We start from the raw sequence: 17,643 nt of genomic DNA on the forward strand, positions 1-17,643 counted from the left end.
GCAGCAACAAGTCCCCCTCCCTCCCCGCTCCGGTGCGGTGCGGTGCGGGAATAAACCTCTAAAGCACATTTTCATTAAAAAGAAATAAATAAAAATGATGGAAAAAAAGGGAAAGATTCATTCCAGCTCACAATCTATGAGGATTATCGATGATAATCAGCAGCCACTCGCTTTTCTTTTAAGATATGTTATCGGATGTCCGCTGTTTACTCGGCAAATCAAATCAAATGCACATTTTTGTTTCATTTTATTAGAAGTATTTCATGAAAAATAAAGCGTTTTGCAGATAAGAGCGTCCGGTAGCTCGGCTCCGTGCTGCCCCCTCGTGGACAGAAGCGGAATTGCAACACCGAGTTTTAATAGAAAAAGCGCGCACACACACACACATACACACATACACACACACATTAGTCATAAACATGTTTTTGACGTCCCGTTCTTACAGTTGAGTATTTGAGTTTCCGCTCATTAAAAATGTGAGCGTATTTGTGCATGTGTCAATGCAAACTCTGCTTTCACGCCGTTGATCAAACACGGTTACAGATGGCAGTGTGTGAGTGCGCGGCTCCCGGGGGGCGTTTGCACAACATGCCCGGGAGAGGAGAATAATAGTAACAAAAAAAAAAAACTAAAAAGCTGTTAACCGTGGAACTATTGCATTCAGTTGTTCATTTCATGCACCAGTAATTTGGCCAGTGTTTGCACGGGGACGTGATCGGTACGGAAGCCCTGAGGGCCCAAACACAACGGCATTTCCAACCCTGGGAAAGATGAGGAGAAGTTGGAGGAGGAGGAGGTGGAGGAGGAGTTGGAGGAGGAAGCCCCGCTTCTCTTCTCAGGCGCCAAAACACACACACTTTGTCATAGAGGTGTGTGTTTTTCTGTCTGGGAGGGAGCTTTAAGCCAGCTGGGTTTGTGACTTCATAAAAAGGAACAACATTCTATCTATCTATCTATCTATCTATCTATCTATCTATCTATCTATCTATCTATCGGTTCATGTTTCTGTCTGTGATTCCATCCTTCAGTGTGTATTTATTTTTTCATTTTATGACTTTATCAATCCATCCACCCATTTCTCTCTCCCATCCCATTCGTCCCACCTCCATCTATCTGCCCATCATGCAGTCCGTATTCATTTTTAATTTGATTAAACTTTGCCTGCGGTCGTTTTCGAATGTCCTCCTTACGCCCGTTTCTCCGGAGATCTCGGGACGAGATTTTCCCAACGGGCTGAAAAGGGAAGAACGGCTTAGATAACCAAACTTTATTTGATCATGTAAAGCAATAAACGGTACAATCGATAAGAAAGGATATTAGTGTTTACAGTCGTAAGATAACCTCTTATTGCATGAAGCACTCAGTAACACAACCGTAGTAACGCCGTAATACCACGCCGATTGTCCCAATAGTTGCATAGCACAGGTGAGTCGAGTGTACCTGCTACTTTCTGAATCCCGGGTCAAAGGTCACGCGGGTCTCGGGCCGCGATTGACAGAATCCCTAAATCCGAGGTGAGAAACCCGGCGCCCGCAAGAGTAACAACTTGAAACATCCCGTTTTGGAGCCGAAACGGAGCGAGGACTGTGTGAGTCGTGGGCATTTATTTGGAAATCCTCTGCGTCCCGTCATCGACAGCTTGACAAAATCACTATTTGTTTCGTTTCTTTTATTCCTGATTTAAATCCCAAAGCTTATTTGGCTTTAAGAGTTCGTTAAAATGCGATTCCTCGGTTTAACCGAACCGAAGAAACCGGTGGTCCCCGATACCCGCACGGTACAAATGAGTCTTTTCATCCCACCTTCCGGATCTTATTTTGAAAAAAACTACTGTTTCCGCTTTCACCTTCCTGACGCACATAAATATAAAGTGTAATGGTTGTATTTTTTATGATTTGAACCCCCGCGTCTCGATCCACAAACATTTCCATTTGTGAAAGCGGTCCCTGGTACAAAAAGGTCCTTTGTCGGGAGAGGCTTTCTGATCTTTTTTTTTTTTGTCCAAATCATTTGGATGAAACTGTACAGGAGTGTGTGTGACTGAGCACTCCATGGGAGTGAACAATCAGGGCCAAAAACATACATATACATGTATATATGTATATATATATATTATTTTGAATAAGAGTAGCACCAAACGCCCCCCATGGAATATTAAAGGGTGAAAGTACAATTTGAGAACCCTCTCGTTTGCTTTCCACCTCTTATCGGCGCCAGCGAGACCCGGCGTGAGTATCTGCACCGCACACACCTTCGCCCAACGCTTCCTTATCACATGCGCGCGCGCCACCTCCCTCTTTTAATATGTTCCTCTTTGTCTGCTTCGGCATTCGCAGATGAGAGGACGACCCGTCGATAAATAATTTTTTTTCCCCGAAAACAATCGCGACCGGAGGGAAGGGCAGGAGGTCGGGAGCTTTGCTGTGTTTTTGGTTTACATCAAGATCGTCCACGTCCAGATATTTTGTCTCAAGACACAACAGTAACACAACTACATACACACACACACATACATATATATATATGTATTCGTTTTAATGCATATACATATATATATATGTATATATATGTTGACATGGGGACTGAAAGTGTGCCGTGAGTTTAAGGAACCCAAAGTCTGAAGCTTAAGTTTCTCTTCCACCGACGAGGGCCGGTGCAGATTGTCCGAAAAACGTGATTTGGTTGAAACCTGCACGCGCACGCTGTAAAAACCTGGATAATCACATTCCCTATCAATACCTGGTAAAGGTCTAATTACCAAGTTGTTACTGATGCGAAGAGGTGATGGTTTTTATCTGAGCTGGTATCTGGTGTTTTTGTTTTTTTTACTTCCCTGGAAATTTACAGTTTTTCCCAGTAAGTTTCCAGTTTTTTGCAAGTGTGAAGCCATTTCTTTCAGGTTATTCTTCACCTTCTGCCCATTTGTCCTGCTGCCGAGTCTCCGACACGGATTCAAAGACAAAATCCATAAATGGGACGTGATAAGGACGTCCGGCCCGGCGTTCGGCGGGGACGTTGGCGTGTCCGTCAACCGGAGAACTCTCACCCGCTTCCGCTTTGCCAACTGATTCTCCCACGGATTCAAATCCAGTTTGGCGTTCAGTTGTGTGCTCAGAGAAAATCCCCCGGTGACAGTTAACTAAACAGGAATCTCAGGAAACTCAAAGACCCGACAAGTTCAATAAAACCAAATATTGACAGGAGCGATGAGAATTGGGCGCCCGATGTCGACGAACGGGCGACAAATAACTTCCAGCTCGCGGCTAAATGTTTCCCCGCGCAGATCAAACACGCCTCCGTCGGCCTCCGGGCTGTTTTTGCAACGACAAAACCAAAAAGTTGTAATCCGGAATATAAATTTGGTTTTCAGCCTAAATGGCTTTATTTTTCCCTGGCCAAATATCAGAGCAGTCAGGAATCAATTCAGCAGCAAAACACTTCAGTAACTCATTCGCCCGCGTCGCCAACGGTAACATGTTGCGTTTGATGGCCGTCGGGGAAAAAACAAAAAAAAACCTGGGCAGAAGTCGAGACGGCCTCGGCCGACGGCGCGCTTCCTGTTCGCTAACGTGTAACGAGCATCGACACGCGGCCTCACCTGGAGGACGATGCAGGTAAACCAAGGGTTAGTGGAACAGTGCGCGTGTGTGTGTTTCTTCATTTAAGGCTGATTTATACTTCTGAGTTCAATCCGTGTCGTCCCTGAACGGCTCGTCTCGATGCCAAGAACCCCGGGAGCCTCCGGCGGGGCCGCGTTCAGGCCCGGCCCACGTGGGATCCCACGCAGAAGTATAAAGCGCCTCCAGGAAGGACGTCCGGCCGGAGACCGGCTCGGGCCTTCGGGGTCACAGTGTCTTCTAAGGCTGGTCTTGCCGTCCGTCCGGTGTCGTCCTGAGAGTCACTGCGTGGAGCAGGACGGGCCCTCCGAGCAGCAGCACACCGAGGAGCCCAGGGCTTTGGGCGGGATCAGGTCCAGGTCTTCGTCGTCGGGGATCTCGTCCAGACGGTAGCCGTCCTGGAGCAGCTGCCGGCTTAAGTCTGGATGGACCTGAGGACAGAACACACACGCGCATCAGAAGAGAACGTCCGGAAACCTTCTCACTCCGGGAAGCTCTGCGAGTCCGTGGACAAGGAGAAGGTGCGGCGAAGGCGCCGGGCGGCAGCTCCTGCTGAATGGGATCACGAGCGACCAGAAGCCGCAGTTGTAGTTCGACGGCGTTCGGCCTCGGATCTGTTGATTCACATGAAACTACAAACATGGCTGTCGAGGAGTCGACAAACAAACTGGGGTCGGGGAGTCAAATCCGGAGCCGAACGGGTCAGCTGATGAGATCTGGCAGGTTCTCAGCGGCGTCCTTCTCCTCTTCTTCTTAGTCTCAGCAAACACGCCGCCATTGTTGTAGTTCTTTTCCGCCCATTGAGCGCTTTCCCCACGCCTGGGTCCTCCTCTGGCTGTCTAGACCACCGCACACAGCTGGAGGAATCCCTGAACAAACTTGGACTGCAGCGGCAGAGCGAGGGAAAGATTTGGCAGCCAGACTTTTCACACACAGGAACACACACACACACACACACACACACACACACACACGGGAACACACACAGCCGGGGCTCTCTGAGGTTTTGGCAGCGAGGCATTCCAGCAGCTGTCAGTGGCGTCCAAGCCAATCTCCAGAAGGAGACGTCACTCTGACCGACGGGAACACACACACACACACACACACACACACACACACACACACACACAGAGTGGGTGAAAGCTCAGAGCTCCAGCCAACACTCAGCACAGAGTGAGGTTTCAGCTGAGATGCAGGACCTTCTCGGCAGTGGGGAGAAAACAATCTATTATTCAGTTGACAGTTCAGGACAAACTGTGTTATAATGCAGTTTGTGACTAATCTAATAATCTGTCACATAACGGAAATAATCCCAGGGGGGTCTGAATCCTAAAGCCACAGCACAGGTTCATGTACGTGAAGAAGAAGATCTTTGAAATGATCAGATGTTTGTGAAGTAACTGACACGGCCTTCAGGGCAGGGTGTGGTTCCTTAAACAGCCACTAGGGGGCGCCAAAGGCACACTTCCAGTTTGTTCTCAATTATCTGTGTAATATCTGTATAATATCTGTATAATATCTCAAATATATTCATTCATTTTCTGCTGGAGTCTATCACAGCTGCTATTGGCTCAACCTGGACCAGCCACAGGACCTAATCCAATAATTGTGATTTTTATTCTTGCAATAACTGAACATTTCTGTCATTTCATCAAAACCGCACTGATGACAATCCATCTTTCTTCTTGGAAAGTCCAGACGTTCTGACAGTAATCATTTGATTCTGCTCTTCTGGGCCAGGAATTCATTCCTTGAACTCTGTTTCTTTATTACCATATTTTTCAGACTTTAAGTCTAATTTTTTTTTTCATGGTTTGGCTGGTCCTGAGATTTAAACTCAGGTGCAACATATATTAAAATATATCATTTCACATGTTGTGAAAGTGTGCTCTAGGCTTGTGTGCCAGAATCTGCTACTCCTTTTACTCGTGTACCTCTGAACATTAAAAAGTTAAAGAAAGACCAAACACAAATGCCCCCAAAAAGAAATCATATACAAAATCATATTCTGCAGATTATAAGATGCTGGGAGTGAAATACGCAACCGAAAACGGTTATCGAGCATTTAAGAAAAAACTAAGAAAGCTAATCACGGGCTAAAAGCTAGCTGTCCAGCTCGCTTAAGGACCGAGTTCACCCTTAGGTGCTTGACCAGAGTGCTGCTGGCAGAGGCGGGTCGACGATGAATGGCGACGGCGAGAATACAAATGACTTTAGAGGAGGACCTCCTTGGTGTTAGCGCTTCATGCTACGCAACCGCCTCTCCATCAGAGCACGGACGACGACGGCCCAAGAACAGCCTCGCAGAAGAGGAAGCGGAGCGCCGTCTACCTCTGGAGTGGGCCGAGTCGCTCGGAAGTCACACGGAGGATGAAGAATGGATTTAGTGATTTGGAGTGAGATGAAGAGTTTGCTAAACTTGTTGTGCTATATTATTTATGCTAATTATCTGTATAACTGTTCATACCAGACACCTGTTCAGTCTGTTGTTTTCCCTTCTAATGTTATTACTACCCTGCGGTAGTGTTCAGAGCAGGGGTGCTCAATACGCCGATCTACCGGTCGATGCCAAAGCTCCTACTGGTAGATCACATGCCATTAAAAAGAATAGACGTCAGCCTATCGTGCATCCTGTCGCTTGATGGATATACAGGGCAGCCGGTCAGATGGCACGCACTGACACTGAGGTCACTCTACATGCACAAACAACGGCGCCAAGTGCAGCAAAACTAACAAGCTAGTCAGCAAGTCACCTCTGATTTTTAGCCCTCGGTTTTTTCCCCTTAAACTTAAGAAAGCGTATAAAATGAGTGGGGGAGCCGGACCAAGTAAGAGGACGAAAACATATCACTTTCATATAGAATGGGAGGAGGACTTTTTATCACGATGACATTTTCGAAGTGCGTCACTTTTCACACAACATACTTCTAAAGCGAAAGCCGCGACCGAAGCCTGGTTCCGGTGAGTCACGTCATCATTGATAAGGTCCGCTGGAAGCAGCTACTGTCTGGACTATGATTCAATTCAGTGCAAGTCATCACAGTGAACTTCGGTAATGACAAAAAATGAAAATAATTATTTTGTCTTCTTCTTCTTCTTCTTCTTCTTTCGGCTTTTCCCGTCAGGGGTCGCCACAGCGAGTCAACTTTGCTGAAAATAATTATTTTGCGTTGTGCAATATTGACTCATGGAGTTATGCAAGGTACATGAACATACATTGTACATATAAAGAATGTCTTGAATTTTTGTTGTGGGTAGATCATTTTGACTTGGTCATTTTATGAGTAGCTCGCATGCTGAAAACGTGCGCTGAGATGGAGAGGATTAAGTGGAGCCGCTGCTTAACTGTTATACTTGTTCTAATAAAGATAAGCTTTGCCTTTCAAGATGAAATGTCTGGTCTTAATTCTATAAAATTAATTTCCTCCCAAAATGTGACATTTATGTTTTTTTTTCTTTATTATGGATTTGTTTGGCTGGTGTGAGCATTTTTCCCCATTCAGTGTGGCCCCAGTGCTTTGCAGTAAGACAGAAATGAAGACCAGACCACACCGGTGAACGTGACGGCAGGATAAAAACCAGCCTCTGCTTCCTGAATGTGTGTGTGTGAGGGGGATGTGTGTGACCCACCTCGGCCGAGGAGTATCCTGAGGAGTACTGCTCGAAGTCCACCTCCTCATCGCTGCAACCACAGGAAGGAAAAGTCACGCCCATTAATCCAAATCGACACGTCTTGCAACAAATCATTTTTTTTCCCCTCATCTTCCCTCTGCCTCTCCAAATAAAGTGAATCTGAGTAGAACCCAGTCCTATTTCAACTTCCTGGCGGCCTAAGACAGCCCACAGGTGACGCCTTTTATATAAAACATGCACATGTTTAGTTTTTTAACCAGAAACTGCATGTTTCCCTTCCTGTGTGTGTGTGTGTGTGTGTGTGTGTGTGTGTGTGTGTGTAAAGAGTGAAGAGGTTGACCAGGGCCCCTTATCAGTCCCCAGAAGTTACAACAACAAGCAACGGCTGTTGAGACGATGGCAGCGCCTTCAACCCTCATGCCTGATGATCCCTGACCTCCAAAACATCGTGCAGAAAATTAATGTGCCATCACTGCTGCTAAAATCTATCATCTGAGGAACACTAAATATTCAGAGTTCCCATTAACAAAAATCAGTTTCTTCTTCTGGTGAATTTTGTGTTCTATTTGAAAATACAAAGGGAAGTTTCAGAATGTTGTAATCATAATATTTCCAAATGGTCTTGCACAAGGAGGAAGTCACGCCCCCCCCGGCCGCTGGCCACATTACAATCCTGCTTCTTCACCACCAGAGCAGCGGGTGGACCTCACCTGTCCGTCTCCAGCGCCACCAACGTGTCCTCGGCCTGCTGACTCAGCGCAGTGTAGCCCTTGTTGTACTTCACCTTCCTGGAAGCGACCAATCAGAGAGAAAGAATGAGTCCGTCATGCTAACCCACTGCACGGCAAACGTCCTCCTCCTCGTCCTCTTCCTCCTCACCTCTTGCCTCCTTGCCGGGGCTGATGCACCACCGGAGGTCCAGGCGAGAGGGCCTTCTTCTTCAGGGCTCTCCGGGCCATCTCACGGTGTTTCTCTGCAACACGCAGCCGTTAGCGTGATCGACTGTCCATGTATTGATTTACTTCCTAATGTCAATTTCAACTGTACTTTTTGTGTGCCATAGCTTATCACCTGCACGTTTATACCGTCATTTCCGGACAATAAGCGGCTACTTTTTCCACACGCTTTGAACACTGCGGCTTAAACAACCATGCGGCTAAACTAAAACATTTTTTTGGACTAACAATTTCACACCATTAAAAAATTTAGCCTCGTCACATTGGACCGATGAGATGAGAGTGATATTCTGAGGCTGTTTTTAGTGCGCAGAAGGAATACCAAGATAGCCATCAGCTGGAGGAGGACAAAGCGGAGATAGAAAATGGATGGATGGATACTTTTCCTTGTCTTATTTATTATTCATCTTTTTCGCGCTCAATAGTCCGGAAATTACAGTACTTATTGCACATATCCATCTCTATATGTTCAGCGTACCCTATCTGTAAATCACATGTAAATTATTGACATAATATACTCTGTACTTGCTTTTGACTCATTCCTTATATTTGCACCTGACATGCTAAACTGCACTAGTACATACGTAATAACAGTGAAGTTGAACATTATCTATGTGGAATGGAAGGCAAAGGTGTCTGCAGGGTTAAATGATCTTTTTTTGGATTATTTTCTGTGGGTGATGGGCGGCTGTGAGTTATCATCACACCAAAATACTGTCGACATCCTGTCATGATTCACTGACTTACCCTAGAAAAAAGGGGATCCGTGCTGATTTTATTCATTCATTAATTGTCAAACGGTTTATCCTGTGCTGTGTTACCATGGCAACAGACCGCGGCGGTCCACCCAGATGTCCCTGTCTCCACATCACCCTGTAACTCCTCATGTGGGATCCAAAACAGGATGTATAATCCCTCCGGCGTGTTCTGGGTCCACCACAGTGCCTCATCATTCATGATATTTGATTTGAACTCATCAAGCTGACAATCTGTCCCGGCTCCAGCTTTGAGACACCCTGCTTTACACAACAAAACAGGGTTTTGCGACACATCAAGCTGGAGATTTTTCTCCACTAAACGCGTGAAATCGATGCTGCTCATCCATGTGACGTGACTCAAGCTCGCGTTCCTGATTCTTCACCCCCCCACACACACATCCCAACTTTGTCCAAGATACAACAGCGTGGAGCCCGACCGAGATCATAAAACAACAAACCGGTTGACATCTGTGACAACGAGGGAGAAAACACTCACGTAGTTTGAGGTGGATGGCCGGGGCTCTGGACATGATGTAAGGTCCTCTTTTCTCCAGCGGCCTGATGCCTCCATCAGTGGTCTTTGGCCTTGTGCCGCTGCCGCTGCCGCTACTGCTGCCGCCGCTTGGACCCTAGGGTGCAGGGATGAATAATCCCACATTACACACACTGTAGGTGTGTTTACGATCACTCCTCGTGTCATGACAGCACAGACCATAAAATTGATGTGTGTCTTACAATGCGCAGACACCAAGTCGATAAACTGCTTGCATGTTCTTCCAATAAAAACAAAAATGTTCACTGTATGAACTAATGGAAGATGCTATAGTGTGTGCTGGCAGAAGCTGAATGTATAAATCAATTTGGGAACATTTCCAGAGGCTGCCTGAGAATTTCTCTTGCATTAAGAGGTAGGAAAAAAAGTTATTTTACGGTTTATCTGATCAAGCATACAATAAGAACAATTATCGGTTTCAAGGGTCGAACCATAATACGATCGCCGACGACCAGAAAGCCCCAAATCAAGAAATGATTTTGTATGGGCGTTGCTTCTCGACAACTGTCAACATCACTGGCTAGGCTAGGCTAGGCTAAGGCTACGGCTAGAGCTAAGGATAGGGCTATGGCTAAGGCTGGGGCTAAGGCTATCGCTAGGGCTAACGCTACAACTAGGGCTAAGGCTAGGCTAGGCTAGGCTAGACCGCTACCGTCTTCGCTATTATACGACCGCAAGCTAGCGTTAGCTCCGTTAGCCTCGCTATCATTACCGTCAAAACTTGTGCCTTAGTATTCGCGTCCAGCAGGTTGTCCTTCTCCGGTTCTTCTATGATGTCGTTCATCATTTCGGCGTCTTTCGTCACAATTTCCGCCGCAGGAGAGACATGGCGAGGCGGCGGCAACTTTGTTGTTTTTCTCGGGGGCAGGGAGGCAGCCTGGGGAGCTACAGGCGGCGACCGGCTGGCCGGTTCGAAGCACTTCCGGGTGAACTTTCAAAATAAAAGGTGACACCAAAAACACGGAAACACCGCGTCCGTTTGTCTTTTTTTCGTGTGTAAATATAAACTATAAATATATATTTTAACATGATAAAGCAGACACATTTAAATTGTATTTTGATAAATAATTGTACATAATTGACTAATTTATCATTGGTTGTATTTTTCACCCTTTGTTATCCCCGATGTTGTTGTCTGCTGTCCATTTATTCGTGGATGTCTTGCTATCTTCTGTCTTTCTATTTAGAATTATTTTACTTTTTCGATATAACTGTTGCGCTGCTGTGACAAAGAAATTTCCCCGATGGAGAAGAATAAAGTATATTTTATCTCCCCCCCCCAAAAAAAAACTCTTTCTCAGAGGCTTTACAAAGTATTCTATATGGATAAAGAAGGGTTGTTAAAATCTCAGAACGTTTCCCTTAAAATACACTTTTTGTCAAGCTTAAAAAAACCTTCCTTGACTCCTTGTCAAGTCTTATCGTGGCCACTGGACTTCATTTCTCAAAATTAGTTTACAAATATACCCTTCATGTCCACCGTCAGATTACATGAATTTATAGAAACATAACTATTCTCTTCTACTTAAAATAAATCATTAGCTTTAAAATCGAGTAAACAACTGTAATTCATGAGTGTATAAATCAAAATACTCAGTTGAACAAATGTGAGCTTTTGCGGTTTCCCCCTAACGAGCGCCCTCTGGAGGGTGAGGGGGAACAACCACGAGTTAAAATGCAACGTAAAACCGCCACTTGAGACGGGAACAGATCATTTCCAGGAAAATCCAGCACAAATTAACACGAGGATCCTCTCCCATACAAAAATTACTGATACAAGCCTGGCAGGTTTGTGCAGAAACAATTGCAATTAGCACACGATAGGCCCAAATTTTCAGAACATATCTTCTTCTCCTTTCGTCTTTTCCATTCAGGGGTCGCCACAGCAAATCAATTTTCTCCATCTAACGCAATTCTCTGTATCCTCCTCTCGCACCAACTACCTTCATATATTCTCTCACTACATCCATAAATCTTCATAAATCTTGGTCGTCCTCGAGACTTCCTGTCTGGCATCTCCAATTCCAGCATCCGTCTACCAATATATCCACTCTCCCTCCTCTGTCAATGACTTCTATCTTTACCTTACATTTTATCTCCCTGTACTGTCTGTTCTTTTCAGGCCTCCACTTTCTGTTTATGCTCCTGCACTTCTTCATTCCACCAAGTCTCCTTATCTACTTTCCTTCCAGATGACACACCAAGTACTCTTCTACCTGTCTCCCTGTTAACACTAGCTGTTGTTGTCCAATCATGTGGAAGCTCTCCCTGACCACTCAGACCCTTTCCAGCTTCCACCATTTTGTCCTCTGCTCTGCCTTTGTCCTCTTCATCTTCCTTGTCACCAGAGTCATCCTACAAGCCACCATCCTATGCTGTCTGGCTACACTCTCACCTACAACTACTTTGCAGTCACTAATCTCTTTCAGGTTACCTCGTCTATACAAGATGTAGTCTACCTGCGTGCTCCTACCTCCGCTCTTAGAAGTTACCCTATGTTCCTGTTTTTTCTGGAAAAATTGTTCACTACAGCCATTTCTATCCTTTTTGCAAAATCTACCACCATCTGTCCCTCTGCATTCCTATCCTGGATACCAAATCTGCCCATCACTTCTTCATCCCCTCTATTGCCTTCACCAACATGTCCATTGAAGTCTGCACCAATGACCACTCTCTGATCTCCGAGGATATTCTGCATCACTTCATCTAACTCATTCCAAAACTACTACTTCTCCTCAGATTCACATCCCACCTGCGGGGCATAGCCGCTAACAACATTGAGCATCTCACCTTCAATTTCCAATTTTAGACTCATAAGTCTATCTGACATTCTTTTCACCTCTAGGACGTTTCTGACAAACTCCTCCTTCAAGATAACTCCTACTCCATGTCTCTTCTTGTCAGTACCATAATAGTACAACTTAAAGCTGCTCCTAAGCTTCTAGCCTTACTACCTTTCCACCTGGTCTCCTGGACACACTGTATCTCCACCTTCCTTCTCTGTATCATGTCCACCATCTCTACCTTTTCCTGTCATAGTCCTGATATTCCAAGTCCCTCCTCTCAGTTCCAGGCTCTTTCCTTTCCTCTCCTCTCTGCTTCCAAACACTCCTTCCCCCTCTCCTTCTTTGACCTGAGTATATATATTCAAAAAAAACACAATTTTTAAAAATGCAAATGTAAACTTCATTAGCAAATCAGAGCAGTGAAAAAAAACATTGTTCATTCTTAATAGTCTTTATTAGGTCCACCATTTTTTACACAACAGGACAACATGGATTGAATCAACAATATAGATATCTTTGACAGGAGAGAATAAGGAGAGGTCATCTCTTCACAAACAAAAGGACCTGAGGAAAGAAAGAGTGACAGAAGGGATTTCAGTTTGGGCTGATTCTCCATCACTGGGCTGGTTTGTGATCAGCAATTTTAGATTGTCACTCTCATTCCTGAACACATCCACAATTCACATTCGTGCAGTCACCCAAAAATACTAGTTGTCGTGTTTTCATAAATGTACTTAAACAATCAGAAATAAATTTTAAAAATATTTTGAAAATAATTACAAGAAGTGATCTAGAAGTCTCGCATTTGTTAAGAAAAGTCAGCTAGGTGAATTGTGGCTCACCTGAAGTGGCTATAACTTGTCGATGCCCAGCTCCTCTGGTGTGGAGATGCCAAGTTCTGCCAGGGTGGGCTGCAGCTCCTGGATCAGGTACGGGTAGATCTCTTTGTGGGGGCCGGCTTTGTCCTTCAGGGCAGAAAGAAGAAGTCCAGGGTTGAGTCTTCATTCATTCATACTGATAATCCTGCTTAAAAGGTTACGGCTGCTCTGGAGCCCATCCCAGCTGTGGAACCTGGAGCGTCCTCTGTTCCACATCCAACCACTTGCCCTCTCATTCACACCTAGAACTGTTTCTGGACTGAAGACAGAAGATCCAGGCAGGAGAACATGGAGCAACCTGGAACTCAGAGCTCACCGCTGCACCCAAATTGGAAAAAACAGGGAAAACTCCCAAACGTGGGCAGGAAACCCATATTAAAAATTCACAAGGGAATGACAAAATACATATAAATCATGCTGGGAAAAAAACTGGCAATTAGTAGGGAGTTTATAACATTAAATAATACTTTAAAAAAGGAATTAGCAAAAAAACCCTGCATGAAAATCAATGAATGCTACAAACTTATATCATTTGTCAAAGTTAGTGCTGTATGTGCGCGCGCACACACACACACACACTCCATTTATAGGTGTGTGTCAGACATGTGATTTCCCCTATCTGAGCAGCTCTCGAGATTTATAATGGGCTCTTATCAAGAGCTGCCCCTCCTGTCTGCAAGTCATATGATCTGCAGGTCATGTGATCTAGACATGCCGATTTTAACCTGCTTGAAATGGATTTGTCTGGTTGTTGTTGTTGTTGTTCAGGTCCAGCGGCGCTCGCTCACCTTGACGGCCTCCAGGATGCGGATGGCGCTGGCCAAGTCGTTCAGTCTCCTGCAGGCCCGCAGCGCCGAGTCCAGGATCTTGGCCTCTGGCACCAGGTCGTACCCGATCAGAGTGTTCATACCTGCGGGGAAGCCAATCCATTTCGAGTCAGGGGATGGATATCTCTGCGGTGAAACCTTCAATCATGAACATGTTTGGAAAAAACAGCAGTTCAAATCTATTAAAAAAAAAAAAAAAAGCAATTCACTTTCCAGTCCTTACGTTCCCCGACTCAGAAAAGCGTCTGATTAACTCTGTGACATTGTTGAACTATTTATTTTGATCATCAAGCCAGAGCTGCACCTGTCAGGTTTTAGGAGAAACCCCCGAGGCTCGATGCAGTTTAAGTATTAAAATAAGAGCGAACCTTTCTTCAGTTCCCAGGCGTCAATGTCGGGTTTGCTGAAGTAGGTGACCCAGCGGGCGTCGAACTCCTCGTCTGTCTCCACCTTACCGTGGGAGTAACATCTGGATGCCACAGGCGCCGATGAACACACCGGCAGATGAGCTTTGAACCAAAGCAGAAATAAAACAACACATATAAAAACTGCTAAAATGTAAAAGTGTAATTATCCTATCTTAAATATCTTGGTCAGCAATTAACATTGGGCTGAACAGAGAATCTTCATTCTGTGACGAATGTTGTCATAATGAATGCACTGAAAAAATACAACAGGCGCACGGATACAACCATCGGAGCCGATGTATTGATCGGCAGTCAGTCCCGATGGATGCAGCATACGTGTGGTCATTTCTGCTTTTGGTTTGAAATCCCTCCCTGCAAATCCGTCACAACAACCAAATGGCCATTTGATTTTCATTTACTCAGTTTATTTTCTGTCTCTATTTCAGCACCTTGTGAAATGAATATCTATTACAATCTATTTGCTTATCAATCACACATGCAGCCCTTTTATCACCTTGTCAGTGTCGAAATGTATAAATGTATATGTAGATACGCATGCGTTGTGGACACTGAAGGTCAGGATGTGAACCATTCATCTTCAACTTGAAAGCGCTCTACATATTTCATGACCTGACACACCTTTATTAAAAATGGAAAGGGCACCAAATGGTTTAAGGAAAATAAAAATGGTGCGATCCCAGTGTCGACCTGCTCATTATTAACTTGAAGGGACATTTCAGCCGTGTTTGAAACGAACACACGGAAGAAGGTGGTTTACACACAGGGACTTTTTCACCACACCTCATTTTGGAGGACAACTCATGACTTACGCCACCACATCGCTGCTCCGACGCAATTACACAATCCCTCAACCGCCAGCGGCAGAAACCCAACCGATAAGATGGCAGAAATAGAAATAAAAGCAGGAAAAAAGTAGATCAAGATAAAAAAAAAGGGATATTGAAGATGCCTCGTGTACACGAATGATGTTATTTCAAGCCATTTTTAGGGGCGAATAAGAACTCATTGCACTTGTTAATGAGAGTAACTGCACTGGTGGAACGAGTAATAGATTACAACTGCTTTTTTTTTTACAAATAGCTTCAATCCATTGAAACCTCTTTGGTGGACGCGAGAGCCTCGATTCATCCGGATCACAATCACAGCTAAAAGATGATGGACATTTCACCCACAGCTGTTCTGCAACGGTTCGCTTTCTCCTTGCAGTATGGCAACATTTCATTATTACCACCCACGCTGTGGTCACTGTTCAACTGTTATTTCTATCATCATTCCCTGCACTTCTATTATTTCTTTAGATTTTGTATCAACAAACAGGGACAATGAGCAACAGACAGGAGGCAGAGCTGGAGGTGGCAGAGATGAAGATGTGGAGGTTCTCTTTGGGAGTGACCAGGATGGAGAGGATCAGGAATGAGTCCAGAGGGACGGCATATGGTAGATGTTTTGGAGAGAAGAGATGGTTGGGTCACGGACAGAGGAGGGAGAGTGAGTAAATTGGTAGACGGGTGCTAGAATATGACATCTAGAGGAAGACCAAGGAGAAGATGGATGGATTTGGTGAGAGAGGATATGAAGGTAGTTGGTGTGAGACAGGAGGATCCAGAGAATGGGGTGAGATGGAGAAGATGGATTTGCTAAGGCGACCCCTGAAGGGAAAAGACCAAAGGAAAAGAAGAAGATTGTATGGATTATATCATCTGTTTACTTTGCATATTCTTCTGTTGTGACTACCATCTAACGCTGCTGTGACACCTTCATTTCCCCGTGATGGGATCAATAAAGTCGATCTCCTCTTCCTCCCACTGGGTGTGATTCTGCGTGGGGTTCCTCCCGAGGACGACAAACACGCAGGACGTCCTTTTGAGACCCTGAATTTCCCAGATGTTTGAATGCATGATCGCTTGCACGTCTTTACAAGACATATCAGGATGAATCATCATTGATACACATCTTATTCTTAATAATTGACGTGCTATTGCGGCGCTAGCTTGGGCTTGAGGTGACATGAGTGCACAACGACGGGTGACTCGGTGAAACACCAGCAGGTTGAACCTCCAAAGTCCTCCGGCCTCACCTGTATCGATCCCGGGCCGATAACGCGATCGATCGTTCGGGTTTCCCCGCGCACGGTTTTCGCAAGGTTGCGCGCAAACGGCGGCGGAGGACGCTCTTGAAGCGACAGAGGAGGGTCATCGCAAGGTCGTGACTCTTTGTCGTTTCGTTTTGGCGCCTCGTAGTTTAAACGCCGGTCTGAGGGTGAGAGGAGCCCGGAGCGGCCGTCCGGAGCCCGGGGACAGGGGCTTTAACTCGGGAACGGGACTCAATGTCACCCCCGGCTAGCTTCCCCATTCACAGTCAGCCAGGATGCTAGCTAGGCTAGGCTAGGCTAGGCAGCTAGCGGAGCGGAGTCCGCCCGGCCGCCCTCGAGTAAAACTGTTTCCCGGAAAACCGAGCTAGGGTTGAAGCGGGTCCTACCTGGGTAGACGGGTCGTGACCGGGCCAGAACCCGGGACCCCGCGGACGACAGTCGGAACACCGCTCGGAACATCGCGCCGCTGTGGAGGCTACCGGTAACCGCTCAGCCCGCTAGGGAAAGACCGGGGACCGGACAGGCGCTACGTGGTTTACGTCAGGCACGTGACTGGCGCTGATTCACGACGTGGCTACGTCACCTTCGGAGAAGTGTGTGGGAGAAGTTTGCCCCGAATTCGTTCCTACCGGGAAGTCGCTGGATTCATTACTGGGCCAGATATTATCATTATATAAATATGTATATATTTCAAATAAAGGCTTTGAATAGCACCGCTTTTATAATTTACATGTTTAAAAAAACAGCAAAAATGTTTTGGAAAGTTTTAAAGCTTGGTTGTGCATACAAAAATCAACATTATCCGCTGTTAACACACTAAAAAATACGAGATTTGGTGTTTTAATAGAGAAATAAGAATATTGTCTTGGACACACCAGCTGGACCAAAATGGTATATATTTTTCAATAGAAATTAGTCCAAATGAAAGCTTTGAATAATGGTGCTTTCATAATTGAGATTTTTAAAAATAAACAAAAATGTTTTGGAAAGTTTTAGAGCTTGGTTGTGCATCAAAAATCAATATTATCTGCGGTAAACATAATAAATAACACGAGGTTTGGTGTTTTAGAAAACACCTTTCAAATGAAGGCTCTGTATAGTGGCACTATTATGAT

The 17,643-nt window shown here is 45.3% G+C and overlaps 2 protein-coding genes across 2 annotated transcripts; both read right to left on the minus strand.

The window, feature by feature from the left end:
- Window positions 1–1,252: 1,252 nt before the first annotated feature.
- fam219b (family with sequence similarity 219 member B) lies at window positions 1,253–10,428 on the minus strand. Its single transcript, XM_086175206.1, has 6 exons — window positions 10,230–10,428; window positions 9,461–9,593; window positions 8,130–8,223; window positions 7,961–8,038; window positions 7,248–7,299; window positions 1,253–4,048 (listed from the first exon to the last, which is right to left on the minus strand). Exons 1-6 carry the CDS (start codon window positions 10,302–10,304, stop codon window positions 3,899–3,901), a joined length of 582 nt encoding a protein of 193 aa, XP_086031332.1. The 5' UTR covers window positions 10,305–10,428; the 3' UTR covers window positions 1,253–3,898.
- Window positions 10,429–12,742: 2,314 nt separating this feature from the next.
- On the minus strand, window positions 12,743–17,074 carry cox5ab (cytochrome c oxidase subunit 5Ab). The gene is made up of 5 exons (XM_086175095.1): window positions 16,915–17,074; window positions 14,377–14,517; window positions 13,970–14,091; window positions 13,146–13,268; window positions 12,743–12,867 (listed from the first exon to the last, which is right to left on the minus strand). The coding sequence occupies exons 1-4, from the start codon at window positions 16,985–16,987 to the stop codon at window positions 13,155–13,157; spliced, it is 450 nt and encodes a 149-aa protein (XP_086031221.1). The 5' UTR covers window positions 16,988–17,074; the 3' UTR covers window positions 12,743–12,867; window positions 13,146–13,154.
- Window positions 17,075–17,643: the final 569 nt, after the last annotated feature.

Source organism: Fistularia commersonii, chromosome 27, assembly GCF_037954325.1.
Source record: "Fistularia commersonii isolate RoL2024-O1a breed Wild chromosome 27, RoL_Fcom_v1.0, whole genome shotgun sequence".
Lineage (NCBI taxonomy): Eukaryota > Metazoa > Chordata > Actinopteri > Syngnathiformes > Fistulariidae > Fistularia > Fistularia commersonii.

Excerpts from the sequence above, each read along its gene's own strand:
- fam219b (XM_086175206.1), bottom strand. The coding sequence starts at position 10,304 with ATGATGAACGACATCATAGAAGAACCGGAGAAGGACAACCTGCTGGAC. Across the intron at positions 8,224-9,460 it reads GGCCATCCACCTCAAACTAC|AGAAACACCGTGAGATGGCC; the intron begins GTGAGTGTTTTC and ends TGCGTGTTGCAG. Across the intron at positions 4,049-7,247 it reads CAGGATACTCCTCGGCCGAG|GTCCATCCAGACTTAAGCCG; the intron begins GTGGGTCACACA and ends TTCTGTCCTCAG.
- cox5ab (XM_086175095.1), bottom strand. The coding sequence starts at position 16,987 with ATGTTCCGAGCGGTGTTCCGACTGTCGTCCGCGGGGTCCCGGGTTCTG. Across the intron at positions 14,518-16,914 it reads GTCACGACCCGTCTACCCAG|CTCATCTGCCGGTGTGTTCA; the intron begins GTAGGACCCGCT and ends TTTGGTTCAAAG. Across the intron at positions 14,092-14,376 it reads CGCCTGGGAACTGAAGAAAG|GTATGAACACTCTGATCGGG; the intron begins GTTCGCTCTTAT and ends GCTTCCCCGCAG.